The sequence below is a fragment of the Pongo abelii genome, chromosome 10 (assembly GCF_028885655.2).
Source record: "Pongo abelii isolate AG06213 chromosome 10, NHGRI_mPonAbe1-v2.0_pri, whole genome shotgun sequence".
Classification (NCBI taxonomy): Eukaryota; Metazoa; Chordata; class Mammalia; order Primates; family Hominidae; genus Pongo; species Pongo abelii.
Window position 1 is genome coordinate 5,683,043 of NC_071995.2, and position 26,220 is coordinate 5,709,262.

Here is a 26,220-nt window from a genome sequence, read left to right on the forward strand (position 1 = left end):
TAAGTTCACAGGGCTGGCCCATCCACTGCTGCCTGCCACGGAGAGAGAATGTCTATTTGGCTCTCTTCCTAAGCTACTACCTCCCATGTAGCCTTTCTCAGTTTTACAGCTGATATTTTGGCTTTGTCTACTCTTGCCTTGATCTAATTTCTCAGCTGGTTCAGTAATCAGGCCAGGAAGATGCTACTGTTTATGGCTGAATGCCCCTGGGAACTGCAGCAAACACTTTTCCATTGTCTAGGAAAAAAATCAGAGTCCTCAGCCTGGCATTTTAGATTTACCATCAAAAAGCAAAACAAAACAAAAAAACACGTGCTGGTCAACTCCATCAGCCCAGTTTCCCACTCCATCGTGCCCTGGATGTGCCCTGGATGTAGAGCCCCGGCACTGGGCTCCCCTGGCATCCTGCGCATGCTTCATGCTTTCTTTCTCCCATACGCTGAGCTCAGCTCCTGCTCCACTGGTGTTTAGCTTGACCAAGACTCTCCCAACCACCCAAGTGGCTCATTTGCCACTTTCCTGCATGCCTTTCCTGACCCCAGGGATCTGATCACTCCCTTCAGTGCCGTGTTTCTCACTGGGTTTCCTTTGCCAGGACTCTTCCTCTCCTCCTGCCCATCCCCTCCTCCCTATACGCGTGCCTATCTGACTCTCACTTATCTCCGGGCTCTCCAGTTAAATGCCTCTCCCTCCAAAGCCTCCTGAGTCCCCAGGAGTGTTGGATGTTCTTCCAAAGTGCTTCCATAGAATCCTGTCTATCATTAAATATGCTGAATTAAAATTCTCTGCTTATTTTTCTCAAGATGCTTATGAAGAAACACAGACAACATTCATAAATATGCACATGCCTGGAAAGAGCAGAGCTGCCCCTGAGGATGGTAAGCTGCCGATAGCAACGCAGAAGTCAAAGCACAGTGCTCACCATGGATAGTGTTACAGTAGAGGCCAAGCAGGGGAAAGGCACAGACAGAGCAACTTTCTGGAATTCTCCAGTCATCAGGAGAAGGCTCTTGAGGAGGTGGTTATCCTATCAAGGGTCCGTGAATTAAAGACATCATACGTACCATGAATACAACCTCCATATGAGGTTAACAAGAAGCTGGGACTCCTCGTCAGTAGGGTCAGAGAGGGAAATCCCTACATTCAGAGAGTGAAGGGATGAATCCAGGCCACCCAGAATAAATACAATGAGACAGGGTCTTGACTGTCAGCTTCCCCCACCCAATAAGCATGAATGCCAAATGCCAAGATGTGGTGCTCAGGCAACAGTGGCTTGCAGCTCAAATGACACGTCTGAATATTGAGGCCATTGCATTTTTCTCACTGGCTTGAAGCTTGGGAAGTCTGATATGCCTCTTTGAAGTCTACTCAGTGCCTGGGGAATGTGTGGATTTTCTGGGGCCTCTGACAATACAGGGATAGATAAGACCAATAAGACCCTCTTGGGCTCAAGTATCAAGAGGCTTTCCTCAACTTTATAGATGCTGCTGGGAAAATGAGAGCTAAAGCTCTAATTTTTAACAGGAAGTCTTGAGTCTGCCTTGCTTCCCAGGTTAGGCTAAAAAGAACAGACCCCACGGTTTATCCTTAGGGGATAGTGAGTGTCCTGTCACATGAGGCAATCAACACAGGCCAGAGGACTTGATCAAGAACATTACAGGAAGGATTCCCACCTTTAGAGAAAGCCCTTTGACAGCCCTACAAATACACACACATTGCACTTCTCCATTCCTCTAATTAAAATGCACTGTACAAAGCATCCTGTCCCTGTCCCATTTTTTTTATTTTGGGTCATTATCACCAAAAGCCTTGCACACATTGACTTAAAGAGGGCCTAGGACAGCCAGAAGGCTCGGTGACACAGTACCAATTTTGGTGAGCCACTTGGCCACAGCGCCGTAGATCTCGTCCAGGATGAGGATGACCACGAGGTTGATGATGACTGCTGTTGCTGTCACTGTCACCCGGACATTGGAGCGTGTAGCCTTACTGAGAGACAGAGCGGCTGCAGTTGTTATTCGATACACAATCACCCCAAAGACGACTGAGAATGTCAGGGCAATCTGGGGAAAACAGAGAGAAGTACACATCAGCAGGCAATTACTGAGCACCTACTATTTGCTCTGCCAACAGTACCATTTGCTGTTATCAGATATTATTAATCTGGAATCTTCTGTTGGGTAACAAGGGATTCCAGATATTATTAGTCTGGAATATTTGGGTGGGTAACAAATTTTTAGGCAGAGTTCTGAGTGGAGGTGCATTTTCCAGGGGAGGATGTCTTAATTTTTGTCAGATTCCAAATGATTTGTCACACACACACACAATAAGGATGAACATGCTGGACCCTGTGGAGTGTTCAACACACACGATGCAATTTCTTTCATTAGGGAGCTTTTGATCTTCTAAAGAGATAACATGAACTCCTTTTAAATAAACCATAGTAAATAATGCCCAAGAATGTATTAAGTGCTAAATGAAGAGTATAATTGCTGAAGGAACTCCAAGTACACGGGAGAAAGTAAATTTGAGTGGTCAGGGAATAGTTTGTGGAGACAGTGGGATTTAAAATGGAGTTTTCATGAGTAGAAATAGAAAGCCATTGAAGGTATCTGAGCTGAGAAGGGATGAGTTACAGCTTGATAAGTAGAGGCAAGAAGGTTGCTCAAAGGAGAAAAGAGGGAATACATCAGGAGTGAGATTTTAGGAATCTCAGTCCTCAAGATGAACAAAATATCACTGTAAGATTTCTCTACTAGGTGACTTGAAATGGAGGACTCAGATTCCTCATTTGGTACAGAAATGTCTAGCTGCTGTGCTCCAAAAGGAGGGTTATGGCCATGTGACCTCTAAGGGTTCCCCTCATTTCCTCTCTCTAGAACCTAAGAATAATAAGGGATTCTCTTAGACCTAGATCTGCCCAACAGCCCCTCTTCCTTCTTCTGTCCCCATGTCCCCTCCTGTCCCCATTGTAACCAAGGAAGGATCATTTCCAGGAAGCACAAGGATGCTATGAGAAGCAAGTGCCCTGAGTAAGCCTCTTAGAGGGGATAGAAGAAGGAGAGACAACTGCTAGGTGCATGCCCCGCTCAGAGCAAATTCTAATTTGCTTCAGTCAAGTCAAGACTTCTTCAAGAAAGAAGCCTTCCTTCTTAGGACTCTTTCTGTAAAGGAAGCTGTTCAGGTCCTATTTCCTCTGCAGGACAGAGAATGGGCACTGGCTATGAAGGACTAAATAGAAAACGTGGGGAGAGAAAATGGCAGGTGGAAGGCTCCCTGAAAAAATAAGCTGTGCTGGACTACACACACACACTGTGCTGGACTACACACACACACACACACACACACACACACGGGGAGGGAGGCAGGAAGGGGGGGGTAAGAGGAGGGGAGGAGAGGCACAGGAGGAAAGGGGAGGGGAAGTGGGGGCCTCTGGCTTGGGCAGTGCTTTGCAAGCAGGGTGAATGACACTCTAGTGGCTTGCCAATGGGTTGCAGATGTGTCCAGGTATGGATGTTTTCAGACCTCTGGGGGGTACCTGGGGTGTGCTGGTGGCAGTCTCAGCTCTTTATCCTGGTGGGCTTCAAAAAATACCAGTAATTGCCCTATGGGCCATGTTGTGAAAAAGAAGCCCTTGGTAAGGAAGGCAGAAAGGTGGCATTCTCTGGGTAGAGGAAGGCTGTGTGTGTTTGGGTGTGTGTGGGTGTGGGGAGAGGAGAGGTTAGATGGGAAAAACACTCTGTGTGAGGCCCCTCTTCTGCTGCAGGGTGGGGGTGGGGAGCGGCAGAAACACCAGCCTTCAGGACTAAGTAGGGACTACTACCGTGTAACTGGGAAAACCTGGACATGACATCACCCCTCTCCAACAACGTAGACATTTTCACTTCCCATTCCTCTGGGATTGTCACTGCCAGATAGTAAGGGCCCAGAAAATGTGGTGTGAGATTCTTTTCCCCAAAAATCACTTTTGCAGTGAAGACCAGTGATGAAAGTATTGATGAGGCTGGGGAGGTGCGGGTATTGAGGAGTGAGTGAATGTGTGTGTGTGTGTGTGTGTGTGTGTACGTGTGTGTGTATTTGGGGTTGGGATTGGGAGACGGACTAGGGGAAAAAAAACAATGGCAAACACATCCTTTGTTTAGGGTCTTGTGGGAGGGACATGAAGGAAGACGTGGGGAGAAGATCAGCTTCTGTTCTTCTCTAAGAGGCCCAGCTGCTAAACTAGAGAAGGAAGAACATTCTTTGCTACTCAAAATGTGGTCCAAGGACCAGCTGCATCAGCTGGAAGCCTGACTGAAATGCAGAATCTCAAGCACAACTCCAGACCTACTGACCTGGAACCTGCATTTTAACAGAATTCTTTTTCAAATTCAAGGAGCACTGTTCTACTTATCTAGAAAAGCCTTCTTTCCCACCCTCCCTTCCTCCCTAGTTCCACCCCTGGCACACCTCACTTCAGCTCTCTGGTTCTTTGCAGGTTTACCTTCTCTGGTCTTAATTTCCTATCCCACTATAGAAATCAAGCTCTGAACCTCTCGTTTGGTGTTTCCCAGAGCATCTCAAGATTCACAGAGCTTTCGAGCTGCAGGAACTTGCAGAGCACCAACCCATTCAAGTGACCATTTTGGAGATGAAGAAACGGGCATGGAAAAGTGATGCGATTTGCTGAAGTCCATAAGGTGTGGACTACAATGCTACTCTTCTGGATCATGGTAGAAATTTTAAAATCTTAGCATTTAGGAATCATCTATGTCCAGTCTTTAGTCTCATACATAAGGAAACTGAAGCCCAAGAGGCAACAATGTGATTGATCCAAGGTCTGGAGGGTATATGGCAGAGCTGAGATGTTAATGGTGATAACATCATCAATACCAGCTGAACCATTTGTGCCTTCTAGATGTCTTTACTCGATGCATATCTTCACTAGCACTGATACTTTTTTTTTTTTTTGAGACAGAGTCTCACTCTGTCACCCAGGTTGGAGTGCAGTGGTGCGATCTGGGCTCACTGCAAGCTCCGCCTCCTGGGTTCATGCCATTCTCCTGCCTCAGCCTCCCAAGTAGCTGGGGCTACAGGCACCTGCCACCACTCCTGGCTAATTTTTTGTATTTTTAGTAGAGATGGGGTTTCATCGTGTTAGCCAGGATGGTCTCGATCTCCTAGCCTCATGATCTGCCCGCCTCGGCCTCCCAGCACTGATTCTTTTAACTACCATGCAAGATATGCCTTTAATAGATGAGATTTAATAATGATTTAGGATTTGAACCCTGCTCCATGGTTCCAAAGTCTACAATCCCATCTTGACATTAGAACCCAGGTTTTCCAGCACTAAATCTAGTACTATTTCCACCACTTGTGGTTACATTATTGATTTTCTTTTTCTTTTTTTGTTTGAGATAGAGTTTCACTCGTTGCCCAGGCTGGAGTGCAATGGTGTGATCTCGGCTCACCGCAACCTCTGCCTCCCTGGTTCAAGCGATTCTCCTGCCTCAGCCTCCCAAGTAGCTGGAATTATAGGCATGTGCCACCACGCCTGGCTACTTTTGTATTTTTAGTAGAGATGGGGTTTCTCCATATTGGTCAGGCTGGTCTCCAACTCTCGACCTCAGGTGATCCGCCTGCCTCGGCCTCCCAAAGTGCTGGGATTACAAGCGTGAGCCACCATGCCCGGCTCACATTATTGATTTTCTTTATTAAGTTCAATACATATTTTCTGGCCACTTATTGTGCAAACCACTGCGCTGGGTATATTCCATGTTTGTGGTCAATCTCTTCCAACTAGGTCAAAAGGAGGTTTGTCTTTTACCACATTCTGTGCCTTAAGCCACTTCACAGCAGCACCTCCTGTAGAACTGGTTTGGTAAAGATTCTCTGGTCAGCAGCTCTAGGGGATCTGGCTGCCCGGCACATGGTCATTTTACTATGGTTCCTGTTGCTTTTGGTGTTTTAATATCATAACTTTACTTCTGGGACATAAACAAAATGCAACATAACCCAGGCTACAAAGTCCAGAGTCCTACTTGACGCCAAGAAAGAGACAGGTAAGAGAGGGGACCTCTTCGCCACCCTCTGGAACTTGCATTCTGAAGCAAAGTTGAGAAAATCATTGCACACATACAACAAAGATGATCCTAGTAGCAGCTGGATGGAGTCACAGGCCTCCGTTCACAAGCTTCTGGTATGCTCTTAGCAGAGAGCAGGGGGATTAGTCAGAGAAAACTCCACAGAAAAAAGTGTTGGAACGGCTTCCTATGGGAAGGACTTAGAGGAAAGAATAAGAAGGAAGAACTTTCCAGAAAAGGGAAGAGGGAGCAAGTAGCAATGCACGAGGCACAAGTAACCCCTGCTGATCCCCAGCATGGCACACAATAGTAGCTCAAGTATAAAAATACAGGCGCACGCACACACTAGCAACTTCATCATCGACATAGTACGCTGCCTATGACATCCACCTAGTTTATTTACCCATTCAGTCATTCATAAAATGTGTCTTAAGCTCCTCCTTGTGCCAGTCTCAGTTCCAGTGGAAAAAGGAAACAGAAAGCACTACCCTCATAGAGTGGATCTTCTAGTGGGAAAACATAGACAATCAACTAATAAATAGGTAAAATATGTAGTACCTTCAGCATGAGAAATACCGTGGAGACAAAGAAGGCAAACAGGGTATAGGGATCGGTTGCAATTTAAAATAGGGTGGTTGGGAAAGAGATAGGTGAGAAAGTGACCTTTTACCAAAGACCTAAAGGAAGGATTTAAGGGAAGGGTGTTTCAGACAGGCAGTGGCTGACACTGAGTGAGCAAGGGGACAGGTGGAGAGGGAGATGGGCAAGCATCCAGGAGGGGGCCCTGTAGTGTGAGGATGTTGGCTTCCACGCCTCAGGAGATGGGAAGCCATCAGAGAGTTCTGAGCAGAAGAGTGATGTGAGTTGGTTTAGGTTTTAAAAGTTAGCATGCTGATGATCCGTCAGGGGCAGTGTGCAAATAGGGAGATCAGTGAAGGGGCTATGATGAGAATCCAGGCTGTGGAGGAGGATTTCTGATGGTGGACTCCCAATATCCAAGTGTAAGGAAATGACTATCTGGGGCACAGGAGGAAAGCTCAGGCACCTAGCTCTAGAGGAGGGACATTGCCTCTGACAATCCCCCGCTTACAAGTAGAAAACAGGAGGGCCCATTCAAAAAGGAAACTTTAGCTGAACACACAGGATTGGCAAAGAGAGAGGAAATTCGTCTTTGTCCATGCTGGCCTCTAACACAAGGAGGCAGATGAAATAGCACTGGGGCATTTCTTTGCTCTCATCACCCCATGAAAAGCATTCCCAACTGACTTGGTAGACTGGCATGCCTGAAACCTTCCTAATGCCCATGGTCCTGGCATCTTCTGCCTAGGTTCAAGCATAAGGGTGAAGAAACGAATGAGATGAGAGATACAGTAGGTGTCTTTGGCTTACCCTAACTTTATCACAGAAAATTACTTGCTTCTAAGCACCACCCTGACCCCTTCATCTCATGCTCCACACCTTGTTCTAGGGTAATGCTAAGTCCTTTTTCTTTAGAAAACATCAGAGTGAACAGGCAACCTACAGAATGGGAGAAAAATTTTGCAATCTACCCATCTGACAAAGGGCTAATATCCTGAATCTACAAAGAACTTAAATAAATTTACAAGAAAAAAACAACCCCATCAAAAATTGTGCAAAGGATATGAACAGACACTTCTCAAAAGAAGACATTTATGCAGCAAACAGACATATGAAAAAATGCTCATCATCACTGGTCATCAGAGAAATGCAAATCAAAACCACAATGAGATACCATCTCACACCAGTTAGAATGGCGATCATTAAAAAGTCAAGAAACAACAGATGCTGGAGAGGATGTGGAGAAATAGGAATGCTTTTACACTGTTGGTGGGAGTGTAAACTAGTTCAACCATTGTGGAAGGCAGTGTGGCGATTCCTCAAGGATCTAGAACTAGAAATACCATTTGACCCAGTGATCCCATTACTGGGTATATACCCTAAGGATTATAAATCAATCTACTAAAAAGACACATGCACACGTATGTTTCTTGCGGCATTATTCACAACAGTAAAGACTTGGAACCAACCCAAATGTCCATCAGTGATAGATTGGATTAAGAAAATGTGGCACATATACACCATGGAATACTATGCAGCCATAAAAATGGATGAGTTCATGTTCTTTGCAGGGACATGGATGCAGCTGGAAACCATCATTCTGAGCAAACTATCACAAGGACAGAAAAGCAAACACTGCATGTTCTCACTCATAGGTGGGAACTGAACAATGAGAACACTTGGACACAGGGCGAGCATCACACACTGGGGCCTGTCAGGGGGTGGGGGGCAGGGGGAGGGATAGCATTAGGAGAAATACCTAATGTAAATGACAAGTTAACAGATGCAGCATGTATACCTAGGTAACAAACCTGCACGTTGTGCACATGTACCCTAGAACTTAAAGCATAATAAAAAATTAAAAATTAAAAAATAAAGAAAAATTGGCTTTTTTTTAAGTGGGAAAAAGAAATGGGGACAAGTTAGTGTCAAATAAGGATTTTTAAAAATCAAATAGGCAGGAAACAACATAATGTATTGTCCAATCTGGAATACTTTTGAGAGTAAAGAAGAAGTGCTATTAATAATTCCCCCGGTCTGGAAGCTTAAGCCTGGACAAGCTTGAGCACCTGACTGTGAAGGGTGATGTGCAAAGGGGGCTCTCCCCATTCCCACCACTCTTCTCCCAGCTCCTGTCCACATGATTCAGTTCCCAGAACTTGCTGGTGGCAGTTGTGGGACCCCAGGCATAGTGAGATTCTCAATTAGTTATTGGTTCTGATACAGAATCTTGCATTTATATCAAGATTTGGAGTTGGGTGGGGTTGGGAAAGGGAAGATTTTACAAAGGAGAGATAGTTATGTATTATTTGTGAACAATAAAAATATTCCCACTTTCCAGTCTAGCTTTAGGAGGTATCAATGGAATTTTGAAAAAAGAAAAACCTTAGAACTTTGGCAAGATGACCCACCATTGAACCAGTTTTTAGTATTTGTTGAATGGTGGTCCAGTGATCTATTTGTTGTTGTTGTTGATGATGATGATGATGATGACGATGATGATGACGATGATGATGATACAGATTTTTCTCTCAGGCAGCAGATAAGCTCCTAGTTTCAGTCTTCTCCTTGCCTGACTTATCAGCGGCATTTGATACAACTGATTGTCCTGACCCTTTGAAATGCTTTCTTGACTTCTGGGACTCTCTATTCTCCCCTATCCGTTTTCAGTTCTCTTTTCTGTCTCCTCCTCATGCTCCCAAACTTCAGCACATCAGTGTCCTGGGACTTGGTCCTTGGACATTTTCTCTAACTATTCTCATTCTCTTGGTGATCTCGTGCAATCTTATAACTTTAAATGTCTTCTATAGTGATTAGGTCTCCAGCCTGGACGTCTTCCCTGAACTCCAGACTCATATCCATCATGAGGGCAACTGAGTTAAGGAATAACTGCAGATTTTGGGCTGCTCAGGACAAAAGCCTTAGAGTCATTCTTGACTTCTTTTCAGTTTTGTACCACATGATCAAATTCTTTCAGTCCAGCTTCAAAATAGAACCAGCATCTGAACACTCTTCAATCTCACCCTGCCCAGGCCACCACACTTCTTGCATTATCACAACAGATTCCTACTTGATGTCCCTCTTCCCACTCTTGCCTTTCTACCAGCATTTTCTTACCCCAGCAGCCAGAATGATCCTTTTGAAATGTATGTCAGGTCATGTCACTCCTCGCAAAACCTCCTATTAGGTGTTCTCATCTCACATAGAATTAGTCCATGTCCTTACCGTGGCCTCCAGGGCCCTACCTATAGGGCCCCTCGTTACTTCTCTCACTGTGTCCCCCTCTGCACTCCCCGCTGCAGAGTGCTCAGCTCCAGCCACGCTGTGGCTCTTTCTTGCTGTCCCTCCTGATGTCAGGTATTGCTCCCCTTGGGCTTTTTCTCTTGCTGTTTCCTCTGCCCAGAATGTTCCCCCTAGAATATCCATGTGGCTGGCTCCTCCACTTCCTCCAGATCCTTGATAAAATGTCATCTTACTGAGAACTTACCTGACCAACCTATTTAATATATGTATTTTGTGTCTTTTTAAATCTTATTGTGAACATGCAGAAAAATCCATTTTACACACACACACACACACACACACACACACACACAATGAATAAAACAAACACCGGTACAGCCCAGACCAGCACTGCCAGCGGCTCTGAATTCCCTTCTCCCCCATACACATACATGATCTCCCATCCCTGCTGCTCCTTTGGATCCAATCACTGTGCAGAATTTTATGATAATCATTCTCTTGCTCATTTGATAGTTTTAACACAGAGGTATGCATCCTTAAACAATATAGTTGAGTATTGTCTCTGAACTCTCTATGAGTAGAATCAAACTGTATATATTCTTTCATCTTGTTTTTTTCACTCTTGATGTTATACATAGCTATTAGTTTGCTCATTTTCATGACTGTGTAGTATTTAATTGTATGAATATGCCCCAATTTATGTATCATTCTGGTGGTGACAGGCATTTGGACTGTTTCCAGGTTATTATAAGCAGGGCTTCCATAGACGTTCTTGCACATGTATTTTGCTGCTCACGTACACAAGTTTTTCTAAGACAGACATCCAGGAGTAGAATTTCTGGGCCCCAGGATATATGTACTTTCAGTTTCACTAGATAATGCCAAACTATATCCAAAGTGTTTTTGTTTCTTCAACTTATACTCCCTGTAGTAGAGTTTAAGATGCTCTTTTGATCTATATCTTTTCCAACACTTGTTACTGACAGACTTTTGGGCATATATGGTATCTCATTGCGGTTTAAATTAGAATTTCCAGGATTACTAATGAGATTGGGTACCATTTTATAGGCTCATTGGCCATTTGGATTCCCTCTTGTGTGAAGTACATATTCATCTTTTTCCTATTTTGTACTGAATTACTGCTTTCCATGTTTTTTAACTCTTTATATATGTCAAGAAAAATTCTTTGAGAGTTATAGTTGTTGCAAATATATTATCCCATTCTGATAATTTGTCTTCTCACAGAGTTTATTAGGTATTTTATGAACTTAAATTCTTAATTCTAATATAGTCGAATTTACCAGCATTTTATTATGGTTGTGCTTTTTGTATCTTGCTCAAGAAATTCTTCCCTACCCCAAGGTCATGAAAATATTTTTTTCTTATATATTTAAAAACTCGATTGTTTTGCCTTTCACAGTCCATCTTTAAAATACACGTAGAATTGATGTTTTTGAGTGGTGTGAATAAGGCCCAGTTTTATTTTCTTCTGTATGGACACCCAACTGTCCCAGAAGCACTTACTGAGAAGTTCATTCTTTCCCCCACTTATATGCAGTGCCACTTGCATTAATCTGGTTCTTGGTTTTCTATTTTGTTCCATTGGTCTAATCATCTCTTCTCACAAGAATGTAACATTATCTTACTTATTGTAGTTTTATAATTAGAGTAACATATCCATCCTTCAAGAGTTTCTTGACTATTCTTAGCCTTTGTGCTTCCATATCAATCTTAAAATCAGTTTATCGACTGGACAATCTAAAGACCTTAGAACATTATTGTTCTATTTATTGCTCACCCAACTTACATAGTATTGTTGCATATAGTTTAGTTCTATCTTTTTTAACCTCATGAGAATTGGCATTATTATTTTCACAGTCAAGGTTCATATAGGTTTTCTCACATATTTACCACTTTAAAAGTTCTTCATTCCTTTCTAAAACCATGGTCTTCCATATGGGATCACATCCAAGGTACATTCTTAGAATTTCTTTTAATGAGAGATTCAGTTGATAGCAAACTCTCAGTTTCTATTTGTCTGTAAATATCTTTATTTTATCCTTATCACTACATGATATTTTTCTTGGGCATAGAATTCTTAGTTAGAAATTGTTTTGTTTTCAGCAAGTGAAGAGGGCATTTCATTGTATTCTGACTTCCAATGTGCTATAAAATATCAGTTGTAAGTCCAGGTGTCTTTCCATTGAAGGTAATTTGCCTTTGGATTTGAGGCTGCTTTTGAGACTTTTCTTGTGCCTTATATATTCTATAATTTCACTATGATGCATCTAGATGCAGATTTATTTTTACTTTTTCTGCCTGGGTTTCACTAGGATTCTTCAATCTATGGATTGGTGTTCTGCAACAAATTAGGAAACCACCAGTCCTTATATCTCATTCATTACCTGTTCTCTTTCAACCTGTCTTCCATATTGCCAATCTTTTTTATCGCTATGCTATATTATGGATAATTTATTCCAGCCTGTATTGCAGTTTACAAATTCTCTCTTCAGCTTTGTCTAATTTGTTGTTAAGTCTATCCATGGTTGAGGCAGTAGAATCGCTGGAACCTGGGGGGCGGAGGTTGCAGTGAGCCAAGAAAGCGCCACTGCACTCCAGCCTGGGCGATAGAATCAGATTCCATCTCAAGAAAAAAAAAAATCTATCCATGGTCGTGTGTGTGTGTGTGTGTGTGTGTGTGTGTGTGTGTGTGTGTATAAACATATATACACACATATATACATGGCATATAAAAATCATATATATAACAATAATATTTTTGTTAATTTCTATATATATTTATTTCTAGCAGATAAAGGTTTATTGGTTAGTTTTCACATCTGCTAGATAATTTCCAAAATAGTTTCTTATTCCTTGTATATATTTTTAAGGTTTCTGTTTTAACCTGTGACTGGTATTTTCAATATCTCTGGTCTTTGCTGTCTGTTCCCACTGGTTCTTTCACATGGTGCTTCAACTTCTTGAGTAATTAGTTGTTTTTGACTGTGTTCTCTTCATTGCCCTTGAAAAATTCTTTTGGGTGATTTTTTGAGGTCTGGCATAAATATGCTTCCCTACAGAGAGAGGTTGTATTTGCTTCTGCTGCGCACCTGGGAGCCCTACTAGTGCTGGGTTAAGTTCACAACCTGAGGTTCCCTGATCGTCTTATGTGGTGACCCAGGAGAGAAAGCCATAATAGGGATTGCCCCTGGCCACTTCTTAAGGACAGAATTTTGTTTCCCCTTTTCTGCTTAGATCCATAACAATTTTTTTCTGTAGTCTCATAAGTGGGAAAGGGTGTGTATAGTTCAGTTTCATCTTTACTCTGAACATAGCCCTTTGGAGTTCTGATTTAATTTGGTGAGGACATCCTGTTACAATCCCCATTTGGGGCCATCCATCATCCCTAATTTCTATCCTCCTTGCTCCCATAAAACCACCAAAACCAAAGCCTAGGTTTGCCTAGATGGGAAAATGTTCTCAAGGTAAAAGCAGCTCTAGTGCCCAGGTATTTGTTTCTTTGGTTCTCATTTTCTTTAGATTTTAGCCTGATATTACTTCCTATCCTGTCAGCCCTTTGAGGCTTTTGAGAAGATTGAAAAATATATTTATCCATTTTTTTCATAAATTTTAGCAAAATGGGATGTTACAAATATCCTAACCTACTACTACTGGAGCTAGAAGTCTATTTTACCTGTTTTTTTATTATTTATTTACTTATTTATTGTCTGCAAATTTTTTAAGAGAGGGATTATTTTGTTTTGTTTTCTGCTGTATCCCCAGTGTCTAGGAATGGTGTCAAGCACATAGTTTGACTCATTAAATATTGAATGAATGAATAAACTCTTTAACAATAATATGCATACTGTGGGAGGCTTTGAAGTGCTAAATTAAACCTTATATCATTGCAGCTTAACACACGGCAACTCACCACATCCTCTTGAATAAATTCCACATGCCCTGCACTTGTTAAGCAATGAAAAGAAAACAAATTTAGACTTCTAAACTTTGGCAAGGCACCCATCAACTCTGCACTTCATCTGAAAAATGAGGAGTTGAATTGGTGATATCTAAGTTTCCTTCACCTTTTAAATTTCTGAGACGAAAACACAATTCCTGTAGTTAACGGTCATGATGGCAAAAATAATGGTAGTGGTAATCTCAGGCCAGAGTCAGAGTTACAACAATTTCCAGACCAACTTTTGGAATAAGTGATCCCTCTTCCACCCTGCAACTAACGTGTAGGCCTACTTAGAAATGCTCTGAGCTGTGAGTACACACCCTCCTTTGTAAAGCAGTACCTCCAATCTTGAATACTGTAAGGAATATTTCCATAAAGAGATATGGGGTATTAGTAATCCTAACTTAGTCCTCTGATTTTTGCCTTCCCCAAGGTCCTCTAGCTTCAGGTACTGCGGTCTTGCCCATGCTGGCAACGAAGAACGAACTGCTACCATTTTATTGATCTAACTCAAATACGAATCACAGGGTTTTCCCTGAGCTTTCCCTGACACAGCTGAGACCATCTGGGTCTTGCAAAAGGGCTGTACCAAACTCTAAGGTAAAGCGCAAGGAAATAAACCCAGCAACTATAGGAAAGCTGAAGAATCACACTTACCGAGTCCAAGCTGGCTATCTCCTGTGGCTTCCAGACTCTGGTCTATCCACAAATGTCAGAGAGAGCCACCCCACAGTCCAAACAGGCTGCTGCAATTGCAGCCATCTTACCTGATTCCTTCTCCAAGTTTTTGGTCTGTCTCGATGCAGAAGCACCATCTCGCAACCCACTCCCTGGAAGTTCCAACTTCTAGCATGGGTGGTCAATGGCCTCACTATCAGACAAGATCCTGCCCCTCTACATAGGACTGTGGGAAAGCCCTTTACCAGCCTTTCATTATTTCCATAGCAGAATATAATACCCACAGTAGTCACATAACAGCATCTACATGCATGCAGTCACAGGCAAGTGGCCCCTCAAGGAAATTACCATGAATAAGATAGAGGCAAAGTTCATCAGGTAACCTGGGAAACGATCCTTCCAGGTCAGTTTATCTTCATCATCCTGGGGAGAAACGGGAGAGTAGAGACAATCAGGAGGCACAAATAATAGATATTAATTTGCTCTCAATTTGCATATATTTGCACATGATTGATCATTTTCACTCTATATAGATACATTTCTAGTCACTGATGCCTTACTCTCCATATCAACAACAGCCTTCCTAATTTTGTAATTTCTAGATAAGCTGGCATAGCCTGGAAAAACTACAGTGAAAAAACAAGATTTGATTTCAGCCTCACACTGGGCTGAATTTCTAGTTCAACCACTTATCAGCTGTATGATCCTAGATATGTCTCTTATTAACATTTCTGACCTTTTATTTTTTCATCTGTAAACTGGGCACGGTAGTGACACCTGCCCTGCCTACTACACAGGACAGTTTTCTTTGTCTTGTTTGAGTTAGAACCATGTGAATATAGTAAAGCAATGGACAAATGACAGATACAACCCAACCACAGGGCAGCACCCCATAAATAGATCATCTGTTAAATGAAACATCAACCACTGATCTCAGAGCCTAGTAATTGTGCAAATTACCCACAATTTTGTCCTCAAAGAGGCTCCATGTAGTATTATGTGCTCCCCCTTGTCACAAATCCAGACATTTTGAGGCACAGGTTAAGCTGATCCATTCAGTCAACTTGGCTGAGAATCCTATCCTTTTCCGCTTGGACTGGGTCCAGTTCGCCCAGGCCATTCTCCTGGGACAATCGTATCACTAACCAGAGTCCTCCTTCAGCATGCTCTGAGGACCCTCCTTTGGTGGGGGACAGGGGAGGGGCTGCCAACAGCTATGAATGGTAAACAGCTCTGCTAATTAAACAGCTCTGCTGTATAAATTTAGTTCAGGCACTTGATTTCTCTGAGCTGCAGTTCTATAAAATTAGAATTGATACAGCTGTCCTGCCTACTACACAAGGTAGCTGGGAAGACCATCTGAAGCCGTGTTTGGGAAGGTGCCGAGAATATGGCAGAGCACTCCCTGCCAGTAAGGCAAGAATCCAGGAGTACTTCTGCAAGGTGTCTGAATGGGGCTCAGTGGTGAGCGCTCCAGGGCCCCTGCTCTCTCTCCTCTCTCCTCCTCACCACTGATACTCAGAACACACCTGATTTGGTGCTAGCAACAGTGCCATCTAGCCTTTGAAAGCTTGTACTGTAAGCGAAGGACGTCCTTATACTAAAAGATTTCTTTCTAAAAATCCCTCTAGGGCCAACTGTGCATTGATCTTGGTGCCAGGCACAGTGGGAGACAGAAGAAAACTGACATGATCACTACTCCTGGGGGGCTCACAGGCTAAGGAAACAGAGATGACACCCACACACCGAAAGGTTTAAGAATCCCTGGTCAGTTTGGGAGTGAGGGTTATCTTGGGAGCCTGCCTGAGGGATCTGAGAAGAGGAAAATTCTCAGTGCATGCCTGGAACTGAGCAATGGGTCGAGTTGGCTTAATAAATTGTGGTGGAAATGAGTGTTATAGCTGAATTCACTCAGTAGTTATTAGCACTTGCATTTACAGATTATGTAAACAAGCAATAGATTCAGGTTTGCACAGACTTAGTGATAGAATCCGGTTGCTAGACTCTTAGCCCAACAGGCTTTCCATCACACAATGAGAACAAGGTAACTACATCTTGTGGCCATCCTGAAGAAATAGGAACATATGAACCTATTTCTGATGGGATTGGAACAAGACTCATTCATATTCTTCTAAATAAGGCCAAACATCAAGAGGGAGTAGAGCTTCTTTCATTTTCCTTCAGTATTAATTCTTAGTTTCACTCACACACTGACGTTTTCCATAAGGGTATTTTTTGGGGGGTGGGGATGGAGTCTCACTCTGTTGCCCAGGCTAGAGTGCAGTGGTATGATCTTGGCTCACTGCAACCTCCGCCTCCCAGGTTCGAGTGATTCTCCTGTCTCAGCCTCCCGACTAGCTGGGACTACAGGCACATGCCACCATGCCCCCAGCTAAGTTTGTGCGTGTGTGTGTGTGTGTGTGTGTGTGTGTATTTTTAGTAAAGACGGGGTTTCACCGTATTAGCCAGGATGGTCTCGATCTCCTGACCTCGTGATCTGATCTGCCCGCCTTGGCCTCCCAAAATGCTGGGATTACAGGTGTGAGCCACTGCACCCAGCCACCTAAGGGTATTTTTAAAAGATTTTTCTTTAAGCTGTTGACAAGGAAAACTGAGGATGGGCTGACGAATGACAACACTTAATAAGGATTCTGAAGAGAAATTTGAGGGGCCAGGGAGGGACTTTTCCTGAGCCCCCCTGGAGTCTTGGTTCAGTCCTACTCAACAAACACAGTCTGAGCAGTGCCAATGGGCCAGGCTCTGTGCTAGATATTGAGGACACGCTGAGGAGAAGGTTCAGCTCTGCCCAGGAGGAGCTCAGAGGCCACCAAGGAAACGAGAAAAAACACTTCTAAGCTAAACCTGATTAGGAAAGTGGCATTACTATTTTGCATAAAAATGAGACATAACTAAAAAGCAACCAAATTAAATGTCCTCTCAAAGCAACTTAAAGAAAAAATGCTCATTTTGATATAACATTCTACTGTATGTTGAAAAATCACCCCTTCTCATGTTTACATTGGTGATCTCTTTTTTCTGGAAGTCACAGCTCCCAACACACACACAGTGCTCATGCATTCAGATACTCCCAACATAAGAAGCCAAGACAAAGATTGCACCGCTGTCTTCCAAGCTCCCAAAGTCACTAGTAAACATGACAGTGAGTAAAGTAGTCTTTATAATAATCTGGCTCTAATAATGGAAGCCAATTAAAACTCTCCATTCACGGATACATTAACAATATGAAGACTTGCAGCAAAATATCCTTAACTTAAATACACTCTGCTTAAAAATCCTATAGCCAGCATATAAGACAGTACAAAGAGAAGTAGGCTTGGAACCAGGACATCCAAGTTTTGAACTCTTGGCTCTGGTACTTCTTAGGTGAGTGACCTTGGGAAATTCCCAGATCATCAGCTTCCTTATCCGTAAAATAATTTATGTGCCCTATCTGTAAAATACAGTTATATCTAGCACACCAAATTACCATGCATTTAAAATTACCCAACCTATGAAGCGGGTCAAGAGAGTGCAGGCACACAGAGGTATGAGAACTCTTAGCACCTCTCTCGCCTTTTAAAATGGAAATAACACTTGTCCCACCTAAGTGGCCCAGGTATTGTGTGGATCACATGAGTGCATGCATATGAGAGAGCTTTGTAAACTGGAAGGCTCATAAAAGTAAGGTCTAACCAGCTTCATGGTTATATCAAAAGCAGGTGACTATAAAGCACTTAGCTAATGCAATCATTGTTAAGACAGGAGCCTAGCTGTCCTCTGTGCTAGCTTCTTTGTCTCAGCTCTTTGTGTCTATGTCCCTTGATGATGGCTCCCATTCTGAGCCTCCAGACAGCAAGTAGCACAGTAATAAAACCACATAAGTGCCCTTTTGGCAAGCTAAACATTTGGAAATGAAATCACTGAAAAGGCAATAGGTGAGAGTGCTATTTAAACAAATCCCTTGAAGAATAATTTTGTAAAGTGGCAATCATCCTTGAGTTGTTTTCTTCTTTTCTTTTTTTTTTTTCTTTTTCTTTTTTTTTAGAGACAAAGTCTCACTCTGCCACCCAGGCTGGAGCGCAGTTGCACAATCATAGCAGTGAGCTCGAACTCCTGGGCTCAAGTGATCTTCCTGCCTCAGCCTCCAGATTAGCTGAAATTACAGGCATAGGACACCACAGATGGCTTCATTTTTAATTAAGATATAATTTACACACAGTAAATTTCACCTTCATTAGTGTTTACTTCTGTAAGTTTTGATAAATATATAGTCATACAACCACAACCACAATCAAGACATAGAACAATACCATCACTTCCCATTATTCTCCCATGTCCCTTTGTAGTCTATCACCTCTCCCAATCTCCAGAACCTGACAAGATCTGTTTTATGCCCCTCTGGTTTTATCTTTTCCAAAATGTCATATAAGTGGATTCATAGAGTATGCAGGCTGTTGAGTCTGGCTTCTTTGACTTAGCACAGTGCATTTGAAATTCATGTTGTCCATGAGGTTGCATGTCTTGGTAGTTTGTTCCTTTTTATTGCTGAATAATATTCCACTGTGTGGATGTAGCACAGTTCATTTATCCTTTCACTATTTGAGGGATGTTTGAATTGTTTCCAGTTTTTGGCAATTATGAATAAGGCCACTGTAAAAGTGGCTGTGTACTGTTTTTGGTGTGAACATACGTTTTCATTTCCCTTGGATAATTACCAAGAAATGGAATTACCAAGTCATAGGGTAAATATATGTTTGACTTTATAAGAAACTGCCAGACAACTTCCCAAAGTGGGTGTACCATTTTGAATTTCCATTAATAAGATATGGTATTTCCTTCCTCTATTTTCTTTCTTTTATTAAATAAATTTTTAATTTAGAATAGTTTTAGATTTACAGGAAAGCTTCAAAGGAGTTCCCATATACCCTGCACCCAGTTTCCCCTATTATATTAGTTAAGTACATTTTTCACAACCAATGAACCGATATTGTACAGTACTATTAAAGTTCATACTTTATCCATATTTTCTTATAAATATAACATAAAATCTAATATTACTTAAATTTAATAATATACCATTTATATTAGTTTTTACCTAATATCCATTTCCTGTTTCAGGGTCCCCTCCAAGAAAACACATTATATTTAGTCGTCATGCCCCCTTAGACTCCTTTAAGCTGTGATAGTTTCTCAGACTTTTCTTGTTGGTAGTGACTTTGTTAGTTTTGAGGTGTACTGGTCAAGTATTTTGTAGAATGTCCCTCAACACAGGCTTGTCTGAAGTTTTTCCCATGATTAGACTGAAGTTATTCACTCGGGGGAGGAAGACCACAGAGGGAAGGGGCCATTTTCATCACATCATATCAAGGGTACAGGCTAGAATATAACTGATCACTGATGATGTCAACCTTGATCTCCTGGTGGAGATAATATCTGTCAGATTTTTCTATTGCAAAGTTTCTTTTTTTCTCCTTTCCATACTTTACTCTTCAGAAGAAAGTCACAAAGTGCCCACATTTAAGGTGTGGGAATTACACTCCACCTCTCTGAAGAGGCAGTATCTACGGATTCTCCTAGGTTTTTAATCCAGATTTTTATATTTTGAATTTGCTTAAAGCAGGACTATAAAGAAGAGATACTCAGTCATACCAATGTGAAACCAGTGCAGCTTACTCCCAACCCTAAAAAGAGAATGAAGATGATAAATGCCAAGTGGCCAGGACTGGAGTGGAACTGGGTTTGGGCTTCAAAAGAAGCAGGCTGTGGTCCTCATTCTTTGGGAAGCCCACAAAGGACAGGAAGCCAAACCTTGCCATCCTCACTGGCAGCTTCATTATCATCATCTGCCTCAACCTTCCAGACAATAACAAGAGGGCCAGGAATAGGTCAGATTGGCTTCTATCAAAATGTTCATACATTGACCCTATGTTCTGGCAAATATTTTGGGGGCAGTGGCAAAGAGAAGAGAAATACAATGGATTTGGAAATACAGGACATGGGCTTCATTCCCTGTCTCCACCTCTTTATAAGCTGAGCAACCTAGGGCATATTGTTCAAATCATCTGTGTCCTCAAATCAGCATCTCTAATGGGGTCTAATGGGACAACTGGTAACTTTCCTTACTGAGCACTCAATGAGTATACCACATATGTGACAGTACTTGGAAAATTATAAATTCTGTACAATTGTGAGTTGTATTACTCTCGTTTCTATACAGGAGGCATACATTGAACATCAAATATGTACCAAGCGTCATGCTAGCACCAGGCACTAGGCATACATAGAAGAACAGCTCACATTCTTGGCCCTAGCTAGTAGCAGAAACCAAGAAAGATGAACACAAATTATGACATGATGTGACATACAAAGTGTCATGGAAACATAGAGGAGGGAGTGACTTCCAGCCCAGAGGATTAAGGAGAGACTTCAATGACTAGGAGACATTTCAACTGTGATTAAAGAATGATTAGAGTTTCCCGGGATGAAAAGGGGGATGAGGGTATTCCAGAGAAAGCACCATATGCAAAAGCATGGAGATACCGTAACACAGAGTACGATCAAATGGCTCCATGTAATGAGAGGTTAGTATTATACACAGCAGCAGGGTTTTAGATAGATAAGGTTAACTCAGATTCCTGACTACCTGGTAATCTATAGTGCATCTTTCATTATGACATGAAGGATCAAAAATCAGAACAGAATGAGACTTCTAACTAGCAGATAGCAAGTCATCTGATAGTAGGCTGGCAGGGGTCATAGAGGACAAATAATCCAGTCCCTTACTGATCAGATCAGTCCTGAGGTACAGGAGGAGAGGTGACACACCCATGGCTAGTCAGCGACTTCATTCCAGGCTACACCAGAACAGGGCCTCTGATATTTCTGCTCAGTTGTTGAGAACGCTGTTGCTAACTGGTTCCTTTATAAGGAATGGTTGCTTCTAGATTTTTAATTCTAAATAATATTCAGGGGCCTTTAAAACATGAATTATGTTTTAATGCCATAATAGTTGTTTTATTCTGATGGTGGAAAATATTGAAAGCAATTGCTTACTTGCATTCGGTTCTGTGTACTGTTTGAGGAGCGGAGCTGAGGTGCTGTCTGCCTATCACTTCCAAGCCTTTACTCTTCTGTCTATGAGAGCCTCTCCTTTGGGGGGCACACCATTCAGCCATAAGGACTTGTACTTTGTGATTATCATCTGCCTCACTATCTTCCCCAATCCTGCCATCGTCACAAGCAACTGAGATCCAGAAACTGACTTGCTCCTCAATGTCCTAATGTCAACCCTACTTCACTTTGGCCAGCAGCTCCTCACCACAGTCCAAGTAATGCTGATATTTGGAACTCTTCACTTCCTATTCTTCCACTACTCTTAGTCTCTTATTTACAGTCTGGACCATCACTCCAGTCACACTAAACATCACACACATGCTTCTGTGCCTGAGTTCATCCAACAGAGCCACATAACAGTGCCTCATATTGAATCGGAGCAGCCATCCCACTTCTCAATAAGATAAGGGATCCTGAGTGCCACTGAAAAAATTACACAACTGCATGGATTGACGTCACTATACAGTCACAACTGGCAACATCAGGTGTGCCCCCGTTGCTGCCTGGCCATACTTTTCTCATTCTCCTATACACCCATCAGCTGTGTCCAAATTGCCCCTCTCTCTACACAAGTCCCCTATTCTTCTATCCCTTTTCTCCCACTCATTACATAACCTCACTTTTTTATTGGGAAAAAAAAAAACTCAAGATCATCACGTGAGAATCTCAACTTCTCCTTTTGCCACCTACAATTTTATCTTCGTTTTTTTCACATCTGACCTTTCTGTCTCATTTGGAGAGATGTCCTTCCCTCTTGTTGACTGCCAGTCTTTCCACACTTCCTTTAAATCTCAGCCTCTCTTCAAGGACTTTGTTCTCCTTTATCTTAAAACTGTTTTCAGACTTTTGCAGGTACCTTCAAAATCATCTGCAGGACTTGTTAAAACAGATTTCTGGGCTCCATTCCCAAAGATTCTGATTCAGTGGCTCTGGAATGGGGCCTGAGAATTTGCATTTTTAACAAGTTTTCAGGTATAGTGAGTGCTGCTGCTGCTGTACTGCTGCTAGTCAGGGAACTGTATTAACTCTCTTAAACCATTTCCTTCTGCTGGGTATGGCCAACCAGCCTGCAGACACACCAAAATATTAAGAGCCACCACTTTTAAATTGCTTGCAATGTGACTGACAATTGGCTATGTGCCTTAGACATATCCCATTTAATTACTGCAATAACTCGTGAGGTATGATTATTATTCCCATTCTATAGCCATAGGACCTGAAGGTTCCAGAAGGTTATGGAACTCGTTCACAAGTGAATAAGTGGCAGCTCTGGAATCCAATGTGTGTGAGTCCAGTGCCTTCCTTGTACTCCACAGCCTCTCATGTGGTGCAATGCTCTGTCGTCTAAAAAATACATGAACCATGAAGTAGCCAAAATATTGGAAGGAGTCAGAAGAGGGTAATGTGACCAAAACTCAGGGAGGGACATAGAGGCACAGCTCTTCTTGACAGAGTAAGTTAACAGCAGCAAGGCATCCATTAGAATTTGCCATTAAGATCATCTGCAACCTTTGTGGGGAAATTTCAAGGGAATAGTGGAAGTAAAACCAACACTGCAGATGATGAGGAAGTGGATGGAAGGTGAGGGGAGAGCAGATACAGTTTGCTTTCTTAAGAAGTTGGAGGGAACACAGGGTTGCAGTGAGTTTAATACCAGCACTTCCCCATACTCTTTTCGTAGCTAAAAATGACCACCCACATGTTGGGGAACCTCAAATTCTTATCACCAGCCCAGATCTCTCTGTTAAGCTGCAAACTCATTTGTCCAACTGCCTAGTGAGCATCTTCAGTGGAATGTCCTAAGCTCAAATGTCCCAAAAAGAATGGATCATCTTGTTCCTTAAACCTTCTTTTTTATCCTAACTCAACCACGTGAACTGAACCACGACCCTTTGAGTGGGCAACACCTGAAACAGAGGCATTCCTTTGGGTTATTTCCTCCCACACACTCACATTTGATCAGCCCCAGGTGTCGTGGGGTGCACTTCTTAAACCTTCTCCTGATCTTCCTCTCCTGTCCATTCGTACTTCTGATGGCTTAGTTCAGGCCCTGCACAGCTGACTCATTCCCCATCCACTGTACCTATTGATTTTCTTGTCTTTCCTCTTCATGAACTGTCAGTTCCAGGAGAGCAGAGGCCATATAGCTGGTGTCTAAGCATAGTGTCAGACACATAGTGCAAGCTCCTTAATTGTTTGTTTAACCAGTGTGTCTCCTATCAGGTGCTATCAGGACCTCAACTCTGAAAACAATCTTGGTAACATTTAACCAGCCTCACTTAGATCCCTCTCTATGTAAGGAGGCATGCAGGGCATGGCCTAGACACTATTAGAATTCACTGAGGCCAGTGGCAGGTAGAAAGAAAATGGACAGCTTCTCATCCCTGTCTTCATGGACACGCTGTCTGCCTTGATTTCCCAGGACGGGGGATCCAGACATTGCAGCAAGCAGAGGTCTTCTACGGATTGGGAGGTGACTGAAGCCAAACGCCTGTGGTCAGAGACACCACAGGGAACTGTGGATGGAGAGGGTTGGCAGGGCCGGGACAGGGTTTCTGAGGGAAGTCACTTGGGGGAGGCTGTTTCCAAGAATGACTTCAGTAAACCAGGGCAGGTTAAATTGCATGACAGATAGGAGCTGGTCCCAGACAAAAGGACTCATGGCAGAGTGGGATTTAGAGATTGACTTGATTGGGAGTCGGGGTGGCAGTGGAAGGCTAAATAAGCCCAGGTTCAACTATGTCTGAGAAAGAGTCAAATAGCAGTCGTTTGTTCCAAAGTCCTCATCAAGAACACAAGCTCCTAAAGTTGATCAAGCACCACTTATGAGATTCCTGTGCTGGGTGCCTCCATGACACATTGTGATTTGATATGGCTGACTTGAGGAGACATGAATATGTGGAGCACTTAGAAGAGGGAAGGTCGAGAAACAGCAAAACTCCAGAAAGAGAGGAAAAATGTGAAGAAGTGCAATATACTTTTCCATTTTTTTGTTATGCTTTTTTGAAATAGGATCTTGCTCTGTCACCCAGGTTGGACTGCAGTATACTTTTCCATTTGAGGGCCCTTGGGACATTGTCAGAGATGAGAATCAAGGAAAACCCAGGTGCTCCTGGGCTCAGGGAGGAGGTGCAAGTGGCCATCTGGTCTCACATGGCTGAAGGTCTCTGGTTAATGAGCTTTACGCATTTTTATGAGCCAGCCCACTGTGTGCATCAGTTGCCCTGGGTGTGGGGGATTCCCTAGTGCAATTTCAGGTGGAGGTTAATAATTCTGGCAGCCAATGCCATAAATTTAGCCTCTCACAGAATGGCATATGTTCAAGGGCAGAGAGGGGACTCTGGCTGCTTTCACAAAATAAATGCAAGCCATAAACTGAGAGGAGTTATGCTGTGATCTCCTGGCCTGTGACTTCAGGCCACCTTAGCCCTCCACACATATGTTGACTGAAACAAAGGAGAAAGAGATAGTGAGGTTCAGGGCCAGCAATCTGTGAAATGGGACCATAAAGTTACATTTGAGAAAAAATATTATTTGCTCATTTGTCTTTCTCTCCCTCTCCTCATCCCCCTTTTCTTCTTCCTTGCTGGAGCTGGGCATCTCACCATGTCCTGGGAATACTGCAGTATGGTCTAGCCTGGAGGTGGCTGCCTGGGTTCAATTCCCAGCTTGCACACTAATTGAACGTGTGACTTCAGGCATGTTACCAACTTCTCTATACCTCCACTTCCTCACCCATAACAAAGAGATTGAAAATAGTGCCAACAGTATGAGATTGCTGCTGTGGAGATGAAATGAGCTAATGCACGGAATATGCATAGAACTGTGCCTGGCACATAGTTAGAACCCAGTACTTGTTGCCTATCATCATCATCAACAACATCATCATCAACAACATCATCATCATCATTGTTATCATCATCATAATCATACCATCAAAATTAACATAATCATCATCATCATCATCATCATCATATCATCATCACTATCATCAACATCATCATCAATATCATCGTATCAAAATCAATATAATCATCAACATCAATATTATCATTGTCATCAATATCATCATCATCATCATCATTATCATCATTAAAATCATCATCAGCATCAGCATCATCATCATCATCATTGCTTTATCCACCAGGGACCCTGTGGCCCTAACTGATAAGGAAACCCAGTTAATTATGGGCAATGTTTTCTACAGCACAAACCCAGGGGCTGCTCTTCTTATCCCAAAGTCTCACAACTGCCTTGTGTGAACTCATTCCACCACCTGGTCCCACTATCCCCTCAGACCCAAGCTGCTCGATGCTCTCTCCGCTGGGCGAGCTTTCAAGGCCTCTCACAAACAGCACCTACTGTAGCAGCAGAGGTTCCCCCACCAACTTCATCATCTTCTTTCTCTCTTTAGGTCTCCCTCTTAAAATACTTCTTCCTCCAGGAAGCCTTCATGGCCTGACCAGAGGAGTGAGGCCAGTATTTGAATGCATATCTCTCCTTTCACTGAGTGTTAGCCTCCCATAGCTCCGGTCACCATAATGTCAGCCTGCAAAATGGTCTTGGTCCCCACAGCCCAAGCAC

At 42.7% G+C, this 26,220-nt stretch overlaps 1 protein-coding gene across 2 annotated transcripts in view; it reads right to left on the minus strand.

Moving 5' to 3' along the window:
* ANO2 (anoctamin 2) overlaps positions 1-26,220 on the minus strand; it is a 388,517-nt gene that overhangs the window by 69,526 nt on the left and 292,771 nt on the right. For both annotated transcript variants that reach the window (XM_054526733.2, XM_054526736.2), the window contains exons 15-16: positions 14,872-14,946; positions 1,868-2,063 (exon numbers count right to left, since the gene is read on the minus strand). In XM_054526733.2, coding sequence (XP_054382708.1) covers positions 1,868-2,063; positions 14,872-14,946 — 271 coding nt within the window. The remainder of the gene's footprint in view (positions 1-1,867; positions 2,064-14,871; positions 14,947-26,220) is intronic.